This window comes from Anopheles bellator, chromosome 1 (genome assembly GCF_943735745.2).
Source record: "Anopheles bellator chromosome 1, idAnoBellAS_SP24_06.2, whole genome shotgun sequence".
In the NCBI taxonomy this organism is placed as follows: domain Eukaryota; kingdom Metazoa; phylum Arthropoda; class Insecta; order Diptera; family Culicidae; genus Anopheles; species Anopheles bellator.
In genome coordinates this window covers 36656458-36676668 of record NC_071285.1, presented here as the reverse complement: position 1 = coordinate 36676668, position 20211 = coordinate 36656458, and the positions used below count along the sequence as shown (strand labels likewise).

General features: G+C 49.8%; 1 protein-coding gene across 1 annotated transcript in view; it reads right to left on the bottom strand.

Moving 5' to 3' along the window:
• LOC131215518 (fibrillin-1) overlaps positions 1 to 20211 on the bottom strand; it is a 29151-nt gene continuing 8940 nt past the window's right edge. Inside the window, exons 3-11 of the mRNA XM_058209908.1 lie at positions 19750 to 19974; positions 19291 to 19658; positions 15576 to 15698; positions 9604 to 10122; positions 8127 to 8249; positions 3943 to 4197; positions 1523 to 1777; positions 1303 to 1442; positions 1 to 1207 (exon numbers count right to left, since the gene is read on the bottom strand). Of these exons, the coding sequence (XP_058065891.1) occupies positions 1028 to 1207; positions 1303 to 1442; positions 1523 to 1777; positions 3943 to 4197; positions 8127 to 8249; positions 9604 to 10122; positions 15576 to 15698; positions 19291 to 19658; positions 19750 to 19974 (2188 nt within the window). The 3' untranslated portion in view covers positions 1 to 1027. The remainder of the gene's footprint in view (positions 1208 to 1302; positions 1443 to 1522; positions 1778 to 3942; positions 4198 to 8126; positions 8250 to 9603; positions 10123 to 15575; positions 15699 to 19290; positions 19659 to 19749; positions 19975 to 20211) is intronic.

Here is a 20211-nt window from a genome sequence, read left to right as displayed (position 1 = left end):
GGTACTCGTTTTCCAAATGCATCACACTACAGTTCTTCTATCTCATTTTAAATCTCATGAAAATATGTTTCGCCCCCTTACACGTTCGCGCCCTGCTCTGTCCATTTTTATTGTTTGCCTCCCGTTTATTCTGCCCCAAAACTTATGATACTTTTTGTTTCCGCTTCCGCCGTTTTATTGTTCCAAGCCCTCGAGACTCGGTTGTGGGATGTGTGTGCTGATGATTTCTCGCCTTGCGAAGGACGTCTATTTACAAAACGTGTGGCCGAACGGTCGTTCGTTCACCCTTTCTCCGGTGTGATGTGTTTAGTTCCAACTGTTCCTCGGACCCGCAAATTACTGTGCACAAACGAAACGAATTTCTCTCGCCAGACGAGTGGCCAGATTAATCAAACCAGCCAGCGGAGGGCCACCCCGACTCAGATCGAGGTTCTGCCAATTTGCATCTCAAGAGAAAACATAAATCGGCGGAACCTTAATTTGCACCAAGAAGGGTTCGCTCGAAAGATGGAGGAAACCCTTTCCGCCAGCTGGGCATCTTGTTCCACTGATATCTACCATTGTTTAGCTTCAGCATTCTCGCTCTCTCTCTCTCCCGCAGGATATGGTTCCACTCGCCTCACCTAGATAGCTCTGCTAACTCCCTAGTTGTGTATATGTACGTGATGATATATCTGCATAATCCGTTTTCCTCGCTTCTCCAACCGTGCGGAACAGAGAACCATTCCCGAGCACATACACCGAAGAAGCGCCGGACGCGGATAGCTACCGTCTAAATTCTGGTTCATTTGATCAATTTATTGTTTTCCCACTTGTGTTGTGTCCTACCGTAATCCTTTGCCCCGGACCACGGAGCAGCAGCTGGCGAATGTAGGGCATGGCTGCTGCGGCTACCCTTTCGACCGGGGGGGAAACGGAATGAAGCTGGCCCCCTTGGGGAAAAGTTCCCGGCAATCCTCTGGCGGGGCACCAGTAACTGAACGGGCAATGATTGCAAATGCTATACAACACTAGGCCGCCGATTCGCTTAAAAGTAGAACCGATTGTAGAGTATCGGTAGCTGCAGATGACTCGACTGCCCACCGTTCTGCTGCTGCGGGCTCACGTTCACCACGATCTTGAACACGCACCGGCTCTTCCACTCGGCGTCATCGTGAGCCTCATACGTGATCAGGTGGCTCCCGGCGCCAAAGTCCGTCCCTGGGCTCTGTTCGATTTTGGGTACGCAACGATTGGATACCAAAGATTAAGAAAGTTTAGAACTCGGAACCGAGATTGTAGTCAACGACACCGGATCCTTACATTGGACTTGGTGATCGTCACCACACCGACGTTGTCCGAGAAGACTGGCTCCTCCCAGGTCGCCTTGACGCTCTGGTGCCGCCCTTCGATCGTGTAGAGCTGCGTGTCGGGACAGAAGTCCACTCGCGGCGGAGAACCGGCTAGCAATTCGGGAGGAAGGAAATCAACACGCGGTTCTAGCAACCCAGTGCGCTATCGAAAAGTTTGGGCCAAAACTCACGCAGCACGTTGATGGTGAAGGTGCAGTCGGTGCGCAGCTTCGAAACCGGGTGCCTGGCCGAGTACGTCACGTTGAGGGGACCGAGCGGAAGCAGGAACGGATCGTTCTTCGCCCAGCTCGGCTCGACGAGGACGTCGCGATCCCAGCTGACGTCGGTTTCCGGGCGCCTCAGGCGCACCGTCGTGGTTTCCGTGTCGTTCGGATGTAGCTCCACGTTGACGCTCGTCGGGCAGGTCAGCTTCGGATGCGGGTAGCCTGCGGTTCGATTAAACAGCATTGAAAAACATAGCACTATTCACGACAACCCTTAAGTTATACCGATCACATTCACAAAAAGTCTATTTATCACGTTTTCTGCAAACAAATTTAAAATGTGGTCAAAAGCGTGTACATCAATAGGACAGCAGCAGCATCGATTATCGGGCATCGGGTGGTGAATCGTGGTCGATGGCGTAAAAAGAAAACAACGAAACCATGCAACATGCTGTGGAATGCGATGGAAAAATTGCACCAAAAAAGCTAACTCGCAAAGGTCAACTCGCAAATTTTTCCCCACGCTTTCTGAAAACTGGGCCACTTGAAATTGAAAAATCTTCGATGTTCACTGTATGACCACATCCGGGCAGCATACTTGCTTGATCATTTATTGTTTACTAGCAGGTCCCGGCGTGCGTCGTCACGCGTCATTTCATCTCATTAAATGGATTCAAATGTTTACTACATTTATTCAAAGTATGTGCCATTGCTAGATTTCTCCTATCTCTCTGCCAAATCGTGAATTCCCAAAACGAAAGAATCCTTCGACTTTTGAAGCAAACCAATTAGTCTCCGATTTCGACTTCCTCGTAGGAAACCAAGTGCTGCTCAACCAATACGTGTCCCATCGATGAAAATGAATGATATTCGGAAGGGGCCAACTCTGGTGATTTGATTGTATCCTGAACCAGTTTTGCTTTTTGGGTCATGGAGTCCCCAGGTTCAGTGCTCATTGAGCCGCACCTGGCGCCTCCATAGCTGACTAGTAGATACGGAATTGTGGTCATTTTTCGATCAATGCATGGTTCAAATTGATCATTTGTTGTCAGTAGCTATCTGAATTGACGGTTTCGCCAGGTTTTAGGAGCTTGTGTTACACCACATCTTTCTGGTGCCCATAAGAAAGTCCTTTTTTGGAGTTCTGCGACGCTCTTTCCTTGTTAAGCCAAAATCGCCATTTTTAAACTTTTTAAACCGCTTATAGCAGTGCGATATTCCAAAAAACAAGCCACGATAAGCATTTGATGCGATTCTATTTTCTTCGGCAGTTTTCTGCAAGTGGTAGTAGAAAAATAAAAATCGCCGCAAACCGTCATTTTCAGGCACAAAAGTTGACATAAAGCTCGGCCACGCGAACAATTAATAAATTTATAGGTCAAATTCAACAAAACATCACAGATAAGAACTTACATAATCCTATTTTTGTAAATAAACCGTTTGAAAACATTGTTTACGCTCGGTTTTACGCTTGTTTTTACGTCTCCGAGGACGTACAAACTTTTTGACATAAGCGTAGACGGTTTGGCATTGCAGATTAATTTTACGTTATATTTTTTTACCTGTAATCATTTACCTTTTGTCAAAACAAGATAATGTTGCCAAAATAGCAAAACTAGAAGGTCCAAATTAACAGCTAGAGCCATCTTTTTAAAAGTCAGAATCTTAAGGTATCAATCATAATCAAAGTATCAAGGCATTTTAAACCATAATTAACGATACACAAAATTTCATTCAGCAGCCCTTTTTATAACTGACAAATTTTAAAGTATTTTTTTTTCATTTACGCCTTTTTTGCGAACTGTTATTCTGGTTCCATGTTATACTACGTTTTATAGTGAATTCACGGTCAAAGCGGCCGGATGGAATAAATAGTATTCGTTTCCTGGTTCTAAGCTACCTTCCCACCAATTTTCAACTCAATTCAAGCGGGCGCCGCTTCCGAAACACACTCTCTCTTACACCACTAAAGTGGCGAAAACATTTTGTCCGCACTGCATTTTGGGCATCACTTTCGAATGGGGTGGAATCAGGAAGAAAAACGTACCCACTTATGCAGGCGCAGGCCAATTATGCCACAATTGTCACTAATTTAAATCACCCAATCGTCCAATTAAAGTGTCCTCGATGCCGTGGCATCGAACGCGCGCCAAAAGTCCCGAAGCGATGCTGCAGCATTTTTTGTACCCCCTTTTGGATCCTGGCAAAGGGTCCGCATAATTATCGGCGCGTCGTTCGTTGTGAGGCAAAAATGTGTTCCCGGTCGGGTCAACCATTTATTTACGCTTTCGCATTCACTTCGTTCGTGGCTTTTGGGCTTTCGTTCGTCATACACGAAGTCAACGTTTGACGATGATCCCGACGGTGCAGGCGGTAGGGGTACTTACGGATGCAGGTGCCATTCTCGTCGCCAATCCATTCGCCGGTGGTGCCGCAGATTTTCGAAAACTTGCCCTCGAGCCGGTAACCGGTCGGGCACTTCAGCAGGCACTGGCTGCCGGGTCGGTTCGTGATCTTCAGGCTGCCGCGGCTCGGTCCGTCCGCAATCTCGTCGATCGGCCGGCTGCACTCGAGGTAACCGTGGCGCGGTGGAAACAGCGGGGCGCAGGCCACGTCCGCCAGCTTCAGCGAATCGTTCAGCACTGGGGATGGAATAGGACGAAAAAACGGGAGACGGTCAACGCCGGAAGTTAACACCGGCACCCGGACGACCGGACGACCCGATAGTCATCGATCGGACCGGAAACGCTGCGAAAAGGGTGGCCGACAGCACGGACCCGGCCATCGCTTCTTTTGTTTCCCGACACCGGTTTTGCTCGGTTTTCAATTAAATCTGTCGCATTGGACCTGGCCGTACGGGCGCGCGGTGTCCGCACGTCCGCACGTCCTGGAGGAACATGCAGCTCCCGGAACGGACCGGAATGGTTTATAAAGGACAAACTTCTTTTATCTCTTAGCCCGCCGGAACACGCCGGATCGTGTGCAACGATGATGAATTCTTAATGAGGATATTGCGGATCGTGACGTACGTGGGTTGGCCGATTTGTGTAGGCCTCGCGGCATTCGGGGTCAGGGATGTTGTTGTTCGCGTTGTGCTGATGGCGTTGCCGGCGTCTGTGGGAACCCAAAAAATCATCAAACAGACTTGGCACACGGAAACCGTCACCAGTATTCCGAAGGACTACAATAGCATAAAATGAAAAGAGTTTTTCTTATCATTGGCTCAGGTTCCGTCGAGCACCGAGGTAAGGAAAAGTTCTCGGAAAACTTGTGAAGTACTCGCGTGGCTTCCGTTCCCGTCCGGTTGATGCAGCGGACAGCGGAACGATTGGAAAGTTTCGGATGTTTACAAATTATCAAACCGTGTTTAATGTGAGATCAGTAAAGGGATCCAGCATAGTTGAGGCCCGCCCTAACTAGTTGCTGAAGCGCCCTGAATGGAGACGCCCGGAACTCGAGACTCGAAGTGCGGTCTTCCGATGAAACATTACTTCATTAACGTCCGCGAGAACGTTCGCGAAGCCTTTCCGACGACGTCTCACTTTTCAGCCTCTTTCGCGTGCCCCATCAGAACCAATCATGCTCGCCTCGCGAGACGGTGAGCCACCGGTGCGCGCGCGGTGTGGTAATTTATTCCGAGCTGAACTTAATTAAAATACTTCACCGACACCTTCCAGGACATTTCCGTCAGCCGGCGACTAGGCGGGCGCAGCGCATCAAAAGTTATTGGAAGTTTTCGCCCTCTCTCTTTCCCGGGCGGACTTGGATTCCGAGAGTTGGGGAACTTTCGCCTAGCGGTCGCCTAATTATGCACGCCATTCAGACCGCCCGGGTCTCCGAGTGTCGGTATCGGTTTCCGACCGGCCGGCCGGCTTTTTTTGCCCCCTTCTTTTGGTTTCTCGGTCGTCAAGGATTGTGATCCTTTGTGGTGTTACTTCTATAAAGCCTCTTATTAGACCCAAAAGTCTCAGATTTTCGGCCGTGGTTCGTACGAAGAAACTATAACCGTGAAAGGGTTGCGCTGGCGGATTGAAAGCCTTCCAAGGAAGGCCTCTGAAATTGAACCCGAATTGGGGCGTCAGGCGGAGACCTCGTCTTGTTTGAACATCCATTTGGAGTGGAGCCGCAATATATCTTACACAGCGGATGTCCGATGAAACTAGAAGAGAATTGAGAGAAACGCTGAGCCCCAACAAGGAACTAGCTACGAAGCTCACTGTGGGCAGAGCTGATGTGGAAATTTGCATTTTTAATCAAAATTCCATTCATTACCGTTCATTAATTTTACGCTTACACCGAAGTCGCGGCCGCTGATCGGACTTGCAGCTCACGTCGCGGAAAGTTCTTCTTTTTCTATGTTTAATTTCATCTCTCCCCGCTTGCGTTTATGAGTTTCCTTCGATATCTTTCTTCCCGATGGAGGAGCACCTTGAAGCGTTGGACGGTAGAAACTTTCTCTTAATTCATTCCAACTGCCAACACCCCGGGATCCGGCGCCGTCCGATCGTTGATGTCCTGACGGTTCGGAATTTAAACGAAATTTTTCTGCCCCATTTCCGGTGCCACACATAAACCGATAAACGGCAACTGGCGGTCCAGAACCGCAGACCGCGCACCGGACAGCCCGGCCCAGGATTGTAATTACTGGTGGCAAACATTTTACGAATGCTTGCGCCTAATGAGGCATCAGGACGGGCCGATGGTCCTTGATTTAATTTTGTCGGTCGCCGGTGTCTATTCGAATGCAAACACATTCCACCACTCGGGCCACGCTTTTTGGGTCACGAATGGCCAACTTTCTGGCGGTGCGTCGTCTCCCTAATTCGACGCTGACTTCTCCCTCATTTAACTCACTTGTCACGCGGAAAACTTTGCCCGGGGGGGGGGCCGGTTGTCGGTTGCGCATTAAAACTTTCCAAAAACACGTCACCAACACGCCGTTAGGCGGGCGGTCGGTCTCGGTGACGAAAGACGGAACAATTCAATTAATTGCAAACTGTTTGCAGTCGACCGATCGGCCACGCCACTCGCGTGTTGCTCAAACACTATCATGAAACGAGCTCTCTCAATTTCTGGGGACTTCAGGTTCGACTACTTGCGTGGTAGTTCGTTTATCAGTCACGCTTCACGCTCGTGGCAGTCATTTATCACCTTCACTTTCACGACGATTGGCAGCCCGATTCGGTTGGCCACTGTGAAAGCCCCACCGAGCGGCGCCCTCTAGCGGTCGGTGGCGGTGCTAATGGCAAGGCAAAGTGAAAATGGTCTTCAATTAAGGACTCTCCCGGTTCGATTAATGTTCTTAGATGAGGACCGAGCACCAAGGATCAGCCCGTTTTCAACGTCTCTCTGGATTGTCATTTGTCAAGCGTACGGAGAACGGAAGTTAAAGATTCACACGCCCGACGCCCGTCAGAAGATGATGATGATGATCCGGCGCGTAAGCCGATAACGGTTTGATGAAGTGAACGGGTGCGCTTTGTGGCACGGAGTGGGCGACCTATTAATATTTAAGTAGGACCTGGTCCTGGCCGGCAGGAAATATTAATTCCCCAATGATTTAATCCAATGTTTAGCATCCCCACCCCAGTCAAGGGACGCTGCTGTCGCTGGTGGGAAAAAATGGCCTCCATCCATAAATCCCCGTAATGGCCGTCCCTAGGAGCGCTTTAATGATTGTAAACTAATTTGTCAACAGAACTCGGCCGAGTCGACGGAAGGTTCACCAAGTTCGCCGCGGCCCAGCCGGGTGACATTTCTCGAGGAATCTCGAGCCTTGCCTGGCGGAACTTTAATTTCCTTTCCCCGGCCAAACAGAATCTCTTCTTAATGATGTAATATTTTACCCCATTTTCCACTGGAACGAGGAATAAATCATTCCCGTGGGAATTGGATCCCGCCTTCGGGGGGGCCGTTCGGGTTATCGTTCGCGCCGAGATCGGCCATCAGCAGCGGCAACACCACCACCGAGCGCCTAATAGACTTCTTGGTCCGGAGCTAGAGATTAAGATGTCGCCCTCCCTCGCTCCGCCGACCGTGAGAAGTCACCCGCAAGCCTTTCGGTTCGGTGATAAATTTCGCTGACCGGAGTTTGCACGCTCCACCGGAACGAACCCGACCCCTGTTCCGGTGTGTTTACGAAGTGGAGGCCCAGGCTTTGGGTGTTTTCCATTAACGTGCGTATCATAAATCAATGGGTTGGCTATCAAACGGTAATTAGATTATGATGAATGTTAATATAATTGTTCCGGGTAAGCGAGTTTCCGGCCAGAACATTCAACGCACTGCGCCATGTAGCAAGAGAGCCTCACAACCCGGCCAACGGATCGGTACCGTACCGGAGGGGAAGTGCAACAGAGTTTCGACTTCCGGAGCACCGGTTGCAACGGTACCGTGGTGACCGTACGTTTACGCAGGGCTTTTGATTCGTCCGTTTCGCGTCCTGTGGACCGCAATGAGGAAACTCAACACGCGGTGGCGGCAGCTGCTGGGCGTCCGGTCCGATGGCGATGTAACGGGCGAGATGCAGACACGGAGAACGTCCTGATTTGCGGGCCTCCGGTTCACTTACCCAAACACGAGCGCTTGTCGATGTTGAGCTTGAAACCATATTTGCAGGAACAATAGTAGCTTCCGTCGCTGTTGATGCAGTGCTGCTGACATCCGCCGTTCGCCGAACCGCACTCGTCCGTGTCTGCGGGAGAACGGAACGGGCTTGGAGTTGAAAGGCATTCGGCATTCGTGCAAGGACACACATACCCGGTGCGGCCGCTTGGATCAATTTAATTTAATTTATTTTACTTCACTCAAGCACGGTCCCGAGTCCTTGGGAGACTCGGTCCCGAAAATGTCAACTGATCAGGCTGCCGGCCCGTGAGTGTGTTTTGTTGAATTGCATGTGCTAGGGTGTTCAAAAAGTTTTGCGAGTCGATAAGAAACACATCTTTTTAATGAAACCATTACATTTTATTGTGTAGTGTGGTCTCCCTGAACATCAATACATTTGTTCCAAGGAGACTCCAATTTATGATATCCTTGGAAGGGCTGCAAAATACGCAGTTATTATGACCTTATCATTTTATGAAAAACCGTTTCCTCGTATGATTTTTAGAGGTCTGGAAACAGATGGAAGTCGCTCGGGGCCAACGCTGATAAATACGGTGGATTCTCCAACAATTTGAACTTTAATTCATGGATTTTTGCCATTTTCAGAATGCTTTTGTGACAGGGTGGATTGCCGTTATAAAAGAGAATGTTTTTCTTCTGCAAACCGGGTCTTTTTCACGAATTTTCTCTTTCAGTTGGTCCATAAGGTTACAATAATATTCAAAATTTATTGTTTATCACTTTGCTAGTAATCCACAAACAAAAATCCTTTCGCATTCCAAAAAAATTGTTGGCCGATTCCTGGGCACGAACTCGTGTCGGACCTAAGCCTTATCCTTAGTGATGATTGAATGCAAGAACTTCACTTTGTCCTTTCGAGAAAGTTCAAAATGTTGCCGAGAAACTAGCATTCGAAAGCATTTTTGTTCCATTTTTAGCAAATGCGGCACCCATTTTGGAAACAGCTTTGAGGAATCCAAAACTTAAGTCAAAATATTGATTATATTGCTCAATGAGATGGCTAGACCTTATACTAAATCTCTTTAAATGGTTCGATGATTTTCCGATACGATATCCTGTAATTTTCTACGATTTCAGGTATTGTGTCTGTTTCTGGACGTTGTTGGCGTGGATCGTCTTGAAGGCTACTACCACCGCGTTTAAACTCAGAACCTCCCCTTTCAACTCCTTAAATGAAGGCGAAGAGTCCTTATACACTTTTAACATTCATTCATAACTTTCCTTTGCTTAGGTTTAAATTCCAAAAATAAAAATCAAATCACTCCATGATACTTGATTTTTTCCATTGTAAAAAATACTATCTCGACCAAGGGCTCCCTGGTGTCGACTCGCAAAACTTAATGAACACCCTAGTAAATTAATTAAACATAGCAATCTGGAGAAAGAGATACGGGGTTGAGATTAGCACCAACTTGGCTCACCTTGGCAGTCGCCCATCGTCGTGTTGAAGTGGTAACCGGTCGGGCAGAGCGTGTCATAGTCCGGCAGCTGCTCCTTCTGCAGCTCTCCACTGCCGCCCACCGACAGGGACCGTGCCGTGCCGTCGCCAGCCACGAAGCTTTCCCCGTCTGCATCCCCCAGTACCTCCTCCTGGCAGCGGAACGAGCCGACCGTGTTGATGCACCGACCGTGACACCGATGGTCGCTGGCGATCGATTTCTGGTTGGCGCACTCGTCGACGTCGATACACGTCTTCCAGTCATCGTCCAGCATGTAGCCGTCCGGGCAGGTGCAGAACGCACGCCCAAGCGTATTGAGGCAAGTGTGGGAGCAGCCTCCATTGCCGACGGTGCACTCGTCGATGTCCTCGCACGCGTGGCCGTCCGCTGCCAGGCGCGTCCCCGGCAGCCCGTCGCACGTGCACCGGTAGCTGCTCCACGTGTTGATGCACGTATCCTGGCACGGGCCGTGCCCGTTCCGTAGCAGACACTCGTTTACATCTACCGCAGTACGGGGTAGGATAAGCCATTTTCCAGGTTCGAGGTTTTCAGGTTATTGAAAGGAAAATAAAATACAGATTAAAGCACACTCGTCTGTGGCAGGACTAGTCAGGACTTGAACGGCACCTACTGGCCAGTGGACCAGATCAAAGCGGAATGAACGAAAACCAAAGCATTGAAAAAACGGTTGCAGCCGAGAAACACCCTTCCCGAGGACATTTTGTGGTACGAAAAATGCAATCAACGCTGCAGCGGACCCGCTGGCTGGACAAATAACACTCACATCAAACGCAGAAATCAATAGGAGCGTCCAGAATAGTGTGGTGACGAACCCGTCAGCTCGCCAGAAGCCCGGTTGGTACGCAAATTCTACCGTCCAGACGGTGGTAAGGCTGATTGCAAGAATCGAATCAGCACCCCGGGGCGGTGCGGCAAACAAAAGCCGATGCCGATGCCCAGCAGCCTGATTCGAAGCAGGACATGCAGTTGCCTATGTTTACATTGGTCTGTGCTGTGCCGATCGACACCAGAACGTTTGCTCTCGGATTGGCAAAAAACACTTCACCAGGCTCCATTGGTGAGTGGACACTCCATTGTGCCCGAAGCCAGTGACTACAACCCGAATTCAACTCTGATGCCACGCGGTAGACGCGTTGATTGGACGTTGCTTCGTGGGCCACTGTTAATTTGAGCATTTCTAAGCAAGGCTTGGGGACAGGCCGTCTTAGAAGGTCGAGCGCTTAAACTGGAATTCCGTTGAATTCGGTTAGAGAATCCGTGATAGAAAATGTTACTAATTTAGGATATTCGTTGACTTTCGGACAACCACGCTCTCCGACTCTCCGGTAAACAGAACAAAGCGTCTGGTAACATCGTTAGACCGAGAAGAGCAAGTGGAGCGCTTACCTCGAATTTGGGTGTATTCAATTAAATATAGCAGGATACGCGCTGCAGCGTCAACACGAAAGCAAAGCATATGGATTCTACTATGAACGATGAAGGAAATAGTGAAAACATATGACTACTTTGCTACTAATATTAGCTGCTACTTTCTCCCATCTTTCAGGTAATTCCTGGATTCCGTGTCATTAGTACTTCTCATCTTTAGAAGCGATTCAATCAGAGACCTATTTTTCGATACCTTCATGAGAAGTGAAACGGCGAGGTGCCAAATCGTTACTCATGCAACGGAACATGTAGTGGTCCGAAGGAAGCAAAGGGGATAGCCGTATCCTTTTTGAATCAGAGGGAATTGGGCTACCTTCGCGGTACTACATGCAGCCACAAATGATGGTGAAACCATTTCTCTTTCGTGTGGATTTGAATGCGACCGCACCTTGTCGACGCAGCTGCCGATCCGAAACTGGACGAAAGTGTCCGAAAAATCAATTGATTAAATAAAAACACCTCCTTATTTGAAATAAATCTACTTTATTTGCCGATCTCATATGGTTACCCTGGCAGATCAGCTCTCAGAGAAGGTCGCATATCGCACCAATCAGCGAACAGCATCCGATCACTAATCTCGACGGGGAAGCACATTGAAATGAAAAGTTCTATTTTTTTCAAAGTATGTGCCTACGCTAGCTTTACATTTCTCCTATCTCTCTGCTAAATCGTGGATTTATTCCAAACGAAAGAATTGTTCGTCTTTTGAAGCCAATTAATTAGCCATCCAATTTTGACTTCCTCCCAACAGTGATCATTGAGCCCCACCTGGCGCCTCCATGACTGACTAGTAGATACGGAATTGTTTTTCGATCAATGCATGGTTCAAATAGATTATTTCTTGTCAGTAGCAATCCTAATTAACGGTTTCGCCAGGTTTTAGGAGCTTGTATTACACCACACCTTGCTGTGGCCATCAGAAAATCCTTTTTTGAAGTCCTTTAACGCTCTTTGCTTGTTTGGTCAAAACCGCCATTTTTAAACAGCTTAAACAGCTTTTAAACAGCCTATAATGATTCCCGCAAAAGGCTAAAACACTAACGCTTTCAAAGATCGGTTGCTAACTAAATTTATTATTTTTTACCTAAAATCATTAAAGGAACAATAATCAATGAAGGAGCCATCACAAAAGCGAGCTGTACGACGGCCGCTCTGTCGTTCAGCGCATATGCCTCGCCAGACTCCAGTGGCTTGGTTATGCCATGAGAATGGTGGACGAAAATACCGTAAAATCTTCTTAGGCCAGAAAGACAGAGGTGGCGTGTCGCATCCGAAACCGTATCCGACGCTACATTTCGCCAATCATAAATCTAGCATTGGGCGTCGAAAACTACAATTCCAAATATTTTAATTTCTGAAGAAACTCTTAACACCGCAGATAAAGGAAGGACATAAACGGCCCCTTAGAAATGTGTTTCTTTTATTTTACTGTTGACCACACGGAGGACAATTTTAATTCTTACTTAAGTAGACGGAACCACATTAAAGCGACCCAAAGCGCTCCTAATCACGCTGTTCGCTTTCGAGGAACAAGTGGAACGATTAGGGAACGGTTTCACGAACGATCTGTTTTCCGGCGACCCCCGAAGCGTCGTCGTTGTTTCGGACCCTCCAACCGCCCTTCCGCGCTCACAGATTTTCGCAACACCGCAGAATGGCAAATCAACCCCAAAAACCAACCGCCCTCGGATACGCCGTTCGAACAAACAGCCAACAACAGCAGGGCGTTCCGTGGGGGGGCGGGGGGCACAACATTTGCTAAGCCACCAACATCGTTAGCATCTCTCGTGACACCTTTTCCGCCAGCCGCCTTTTTCGGAAAGTTTCTGTCCACCCAGCCTTTTCCGGGCATCGAGACGACCGGCCCTCGGTGGAGCTGGTTCACAATAAAGTTTTCGATCGGGGCAACCGGATGTTGCCCCATAATCAGAAACACCATCGGTGGTTGGCCGAGCGAGGCTAGGATTGGCGATTTATTTCGGTTCGGTCCAAAGAGAGACGAGAGACGAGAGAGAGGGAAGTCGAAAAAAACATCATCATTTGTACCGAATCAATGGCCGAATCAACCCCCCGCAGAACCGGCCCGAACACGAACGCTCATTTACAGCTTCCCTACGCGGTGCTGTTTGTTGTAAACTCTACAACAAACAGCTGACGGTGCCGATGGCTATCCACCGCCGCCCAGAAGTTAGTCGTCCGCATTCGCAGGACCCCTGGGCCGCTGGGGGACACTGGGGGTCGAAACGAAGTCCGCAGGCAAATGGTGGTCAAGAGTCAGAGTCACCGCTCCCCAAGGACGTGCCGAATCAAGTACACGCCACCCGTCGGGTTGTGGATAATCATTAGTGCGATTGAATTCCGGAAGGATGCCCGGTGGTCAGGGCAGTTTGGTCAGTTTGCAGTGTTGCATCATATCTGTGGGTCCCCCGGTGGGAGATGGGATTGAAGTTGCACACTTCCTTGCACACGCACACGGAAACATGGTGTCCGGAGATCCGGCTACTACGGGCCCCAAAACCACAGCCTCCGGTCTGCCCGGAACTCAGACCCCGAAAGGTTCTCCTCCTGCGCCTAATTGCCTGACAATTGACCGGACAGGCTGCGACATTTGGCCTCGTTGGGCAACTTCTCAGGGGGACGGGAATCAAAATTTGAATCCGAGTCGATGCGGACGTCTGGATCGCCGGTGCTGGTGCCCGAAAGAAAAAAGCTACTGCAAGGTGACGCCGAGTAAACATCCGGCACCGGCACAAGCTGATTGCCGTGCGGGCGTCTGCCCCCCGTCGCCGGACGAAACAAGCTGTACAAACAATTAAACATCGAAAAGTTTCTAACCGGGCACCGGAAGTTGACCCGGCACCGGCGTCGAATCCGGGCTACGAAACATAGTCGGACTTTTGTTCCGAAATAAAAAAAAAAGTCCTGCGGGGTCCCCGGGTCCGATCACGTCGAAGCGATAAGGTTGGGCGGTTTACGGAAAACCACCCGTAGCCGGATTGAGCATAAATGCAATCCAGCCCGCAAGGGCTGCCGGTGGCCAGTTGCATAACGGTTCCCCTCGGGTGGTGCGGCGGTTTTTAGTCCGGCTTTCCGGGTTGAGTGGGTCCGCCGGAAAGCGCAAGGATTACGGATGGCATCCGGCTCCAGGTCGGCTGGCCGGCCGGCCATATTTGGTGAAGGATGGACTCACCATGCCACACTATCTGGTGACGAGCCTACGGCATCGAGGAAGAGTAAAACCTTCGCCACACAAGCCCACCCAGGGGTGTCAATGGTTCGCAGCCAGCCCGACCCCCGGATCCGACCTCATCGGCGGGATGTGGTTAAACCGAAACGCACGGCTGGCGGCCAGGTCACCATACGGTCACCATATCACTCTGCTTTAAAGAACAACAAAAAAGGGACCTGACGCGTTCGAAAACTAATAAAGAACTGGAACTTTAACTGGTCGCCGCTGTGGGATCGCAACCGGAAACCGCAGAACCGTAAACACGGAACCGCAAACGCAAACAGCCTATTAAAATGCCATTTGGAGTTTGAACTCCTGAAAAACATTGCTCCGTAATCCTTTCGATTATTGCCTCGACTATCACGGCCCGGCAGATTGGATTAAATCGTCAACGACGAAAATGCTCACGATCCAATTAAAACTGTTGACCGAGGTCCCCGATTCATGGGGCATAATCGAATGGATTAAAAATATTACACAGCAAATAGATGTTTTATGTTTCGCAGGATTAAACTGTTCCTTTAACCATACGAGTTTCCAATCAATGGCCCCCAACAGGGGGTTGTCTTGTGTCGATCGTGTCCCTTGTGGAACTGCCCTGGGTGTCCTTTTTCGATTAAACGCCCGATAATGGGCCCCGGCTGACGGGGCGATGAATAATGAATCCAATTAATGCAACAACCGGTCCAACCCGGTAAGCGCCCTTCAGAATCCTCGGAAAAGTCGTAAATGTTGGTTCAAATATTCATGTCGGTAGCGATGAAATACTGCGAGTCGCACTGTTCGATCGGTCGGCACTTTAACTCTATCTAGAGCACTTCGTGGGGACCTAGAGCACCATTGGCCGATGTTGCAGCTACCAACTGAGCTATGAATTATGATATACTATTGCAGTAATTCTTCAAAGCGAGACGGACCGGACAGGGCCGGGGTACCTAAAATTCGATTATGTAGATCACATTTCAAAACAATCTAAATTCCATAAACATTTATAATCTTTTCCACAACGATGCCCCAGCACGAACCCGGAGCCGGCGTTTACCGGTGGGGATGCTGCATCCGTTTGCGTTGGAAGAGCCTTTCCCCAGGAAGGATGCAAATTTATGATCCGTTCCTAATCCTCCACACACTTGCTGCTGCTGGCGTCTTAACGGAAACGGAGCCTTCGGTCGATGGTCAACGGGGGCTACGGTGGTCCGTTTAGCTTGTAAACCCGACTCACTCAACCCGACCCCGAAAAGGCAACAGCAACACGCCACGTCCAGAGGATACTTACCCATGCATTTGTTATTGTCGGTGACTCGCAGCCCTCGGGGGCATTTGCATGTAAACGAACCGATCGTGTTGGAGCAGCCGTACTCGCAGACATCTTCGCCGAACTCGATGCACTCGTTGATATCTGTCAGAGAGAGAGAGAGAGCGAAAAAAGGACGACTTATGTAGTGTGGTTCTGATCCATCGTTGAACGGCACGAATATTCCCAATTCTTTCGTAAACAACTAGGAACCGGGATCCCGTTAGCCTGACCGACCCCTGACACCTGAGCCGCACACAAGGCTCTGATGCCACTAATGGCCACGGCGCCTTGGAATTGAAGTGCTCGCCACAGAACAGAGGCTCCGGCCCCGGCTTCGATCCGTCATCGGTACGGGCACGGACCCCGACGACGGGACGATCGGAATATTCAATACGGTGGTCTTAGGAGAAAAATGGGCAAAGGCATATTCAAAATTCATTACTAAAGTGCAGGTCGGCACCAGGACTACAGCCAGGAGGCCCCCGCGCCCGCCAGATGCAGATCGAAAGATTTAGTCCTCGGTGCACTGTCAGTAAGTCTTTCGGTGTGCAATTTATCACCGCCTTCCCGGTGACAGGTGGTCCGGGTCCTGAGGCGAGTGAGAGTGTCCTCCGAAGGCTCGGCCTCCCTGCTGCCTGGTGGCTGCCGATCGGGGTCAGCGTTGACAGGCGGTGGGTTGAGATTTACGATTAGTCACACACTCCTTGCACGTGCATCCTTGCGTGCATCAAGTCGGTCTAAGTCAAGCATCCATCAAGCCGTCACCTTCGTGCCGTTGCGCGCAGGTTACATTTTATTCCTCAGAACCGATTTAGACCACGGCGGCATCCGGTTTGGGATTTATTAGTTGGCACCAAGTCAGGGGAATTTATTGGAACTCAAACGAACGGTCTTTAATAGCAAGCATCCGATCAGGTGACGAAGGCAACGTCAGTGTCTAATCGTGGGTTGAGAATCCAAGGCCAGCACTTGAAGACATCCCACGTACAGGATGTTTCAGTAACGACACATTTTTTCATTTAGTTATAAAAAAAACGACTGAATAGTTTTCAATGGTTGAACATTTGTTTGAAAGGTTCATTCATGACATTTATGTATAAAATACAACAATTAACAATTTTGATTGCAGAGAATTGGAGGATATGAAAAATTTATTTCCAAAGTGGTAGGTCGCACAAATCATTCATCATTAGCACATGTCACCGAAGATCAGATTTGTCTGTCGAAGGAGACAGCGACAGCCACAATCGATATTCGAAATCGAATCGAAATCGAAATAGGACCAGATACAATCGAAAATGTACTCAAAAATAGGTCGACCGAATGAGCTACTGGCAAGCTAATCGTGGTGAACATTGGACCAAAATTGTTTTACACAAAAAAATGTTCTGAATCAACCTTTCAAAAAAAGGTCAAGCAATGAAAAATGTTTAGCCGTTTTTTTAATAACCAAATGAAAAAATGTGTCTGTAATGAAACACCCTGTACAAAGTATTCCTGTCCCGTTGTCGATTAAATTCCTGGTTCGTATCAAAAATTTAACCCCAACTAGTTCAACTTTTTCTGTCGCTATCTTAATCCCTGTCGGTAGATACCACAAACCTCCTCTACTTCGAACCGTGGCCACCGAGGTTACACGGAAATGGCAGAATCACGCTCGTCCAACTGTGACATGCGTTGCGATTCTCTATCCTGTGTCTTTGACTTCCGAACCGGACCGGCGAAGAAAGCGTTGCCGATGACAGGGACAGCGGAACAAAACGTTAAGTGAAACATTTCTCGACCGCTTGCATTATTTATGGGTACCGTACCACAGCCGTGTCAACCGCAGCCGCCACCGAACATAATGCTTCTTAGGGCTTTTAGTGTGGTATCGAATGGCCGGAGCCACGAAACCACGATGAGTCTGGCTTGGACCTACGGGTCGGTTGACAGTTCCAATAAAGCCTCTTTCGGTGACGATTTTTGTTGCGTTTCCTGCCGGTCCTGATTCTGTCGGTCGGCAGCCTCTTGGCGGACCACTTATGATGGACTTCCTTCTCGCGAGCGGTCAAGCAAGGTCCGCCAGTTCTGTCGTCACGCTTACGACAACGTCTTGTACACGGTTGTTGGTTAATTTAGTTTTGTTTCCTCCATCACCAGACGTGACCGGAACCGGTAATGTGAATAGGGTTCGGAGAGAATCCCACCGTACAATGGGCGTGTTACATGTGGGGATTACCGACAAACCAAGCAAGGTATTAACTCGTAACGCTGCTGGACGAGCTGGTCCGGAGTTTCATGTTCGGAATTTGACTCATGACTTCAGTAGTGTGTCCGTTTAACATCACAGCATGACGGGAGCTAGGTAAACGTAACACGATACCATCGTAGCCTGCGTAGTTTTGACTAGGCCCCAGCAGCCAGCCTAACAATTATGTTTAAAGATTTACCTTAGATACTTCAATTGTTTAGTTCCTTAGTTAGATCAACGTGGTTTCTGCTTCCCATCGCTGGTTGTCTTGGTGTCTCGTCTGACTGTATTGTCTATGTGGGGCGAGGGCGAGATGGTTTATCTATTTCATCTATTATGAAGAATGGAGCTTCATCAGCTCCAATTCTCCCATTCAAGTCCTTAGATCGCTGTCAAGATATCATACCCAAGCGCACGTTTAGTTACCATGCAGGTCTTTTGTGTAAAACACAAAGACCCCAAACATCGTAAGGATAACCTATCTGATAGCGACGCTGACCAAAGGACCATGGAGCGGAACTGGATGCCCACCGGATAGCAAGCGGAAACTACGGGGTCAGAAACTTTAATTACCACAAAAACAATGGCGAAAGCCACAGCTGGCCAATAAACCACAATCCGCTCCCAGGGACCCAAGGATTCTCTCTCTATCTCTCTCCCTCTCTCTCCCTGTCGCTCAGTCTCTGTTGGGTTTCGGTTGCAAAACCACAAACCTCCCCGGAGCCCAATCTGCACGGCGCATTACAATAATTGAATTTTCTCGCTGTCCAGCGCGAACGTCCTGTGTTCGGGTGCTTCAAATGGACCATGTTTTTTGCCCCCAATTCCACGCCGTAAATTAAACTCTCCCGAAACGCAGGAGTAATAAGTGGCCTGGGACGGGAATTCTGTTGGCCGCCGCCCGGGGTCGTCCTTTGACACTTCCGAACGGTAAAATATGATCAATTAAATCGTGGGCTGGAGGCTCCGATAAATTATCCTTTTCCCGAAAAGTGCCAAGCCCCGAGTGGACAGAACCAAAAAAAAGCCGGGGAAGATTTTGTTTTTTATGGTTCTTCGCCCGACCCGAAAAGTCAACCTAGTGGGCCGGCCGGCTCCTGGAAATGGACGCGGGGTCCGTGGGCGTACCGTCGTTATCCTTTCCCATCCCGCCCCGGCACTACAAAACGTAAAATCACAAAACAAAGTCCCAGCTGAAAAAAGAAAAGGAAAGCCAGAAAAACAAGAACAATAGCAAAGCGGCGGCGCCAGAAGCCGCCGCCATGGGGTTGACATTCATGAGCCGCCGGAGCGCCGCAAGCGGACCATCCTTAAGCGGACGGCTGATTAATTACTTGGCCGGTTCCGACGGAAAAACGGACCATAAATAATCATGCGCCCGTTGCTGGACACCGTGAAGGCCACTCTCGGCGGTCACGGACGCGTTTTTGGGCGGCGGCCAGCCCTTCGGAGGACACTCACCTACACACCGGTGGTTGACCATTTTAAATCCTTTGTAGCAGGAACAGACAGTCGAGCGGTTCGAGTGTCCGCTGACCGTGTCGCGATGGCACGCCTGGGGACAGTCGTGATCCTTGCCGCAGGCCTTACCGCCGGGTCCAGACGGCGAGGTCCTTGTCTCCGGTGACGATTTAATCCGCACACAGGCGGGCCGCTTGCCGATCCACCGGGACTTACGGCACACCAGATTGCCGTTCGCGAGGGCTCCGGTCGACGTAACGACGACGGCAGCCGCCGACGACGACTCCGGCTTCGTCCTTAGCCGGTAGCCCACCCGGCAGTGGTATTCCGCCTCGAGAAAGGAGTGCTCGAGGCCGTACAGGTCGTTGCTGGAAAAGAAACGGAACGGAAAGCATAAGACCCGACTCGGCAAACAGCCGGCCTGCCGTCCTGCCGCTTGTTTGTTCACTCCGCCCTTACCGCAAATATTTGATGTCCGCGTTGGCGATCGCCGGGGCCGGCACGAAGTCGTCCCGCATGCAGGACAGATCGCCGGATATGATGACGCGGGCGACCGACACCGTTTCCGTGCCCGCGTGGTCCTCGGCCGGGAAGGTGACGGTGTTGGCGGCACCGGCCACGGTCACGGCGTCTCCCAACGATGGTAACGGCGGTGGTGGCGGCGGTGCGCCCAGCTTCCGCGCCCTGCTCTCGCCGGCTGCCGGGGGAATGAAGTGGAAAATCCGGATCAGTGTAATCATCGGCGCGCAAGGGTGGGGCAGTGGGCAAAAGGGCAAGCAAACAAGGGGGCGGGCCCCCTAAATCCCTTCACTGGCTACCGGCGAGCGATTAGCAAACTGTTGACGTAACGACCGCGCCGGGCCTGAGATCGATTTTCGTGTTTTTGTATCCATATTTTTGTTCGCTTCGAAATGGGTCATG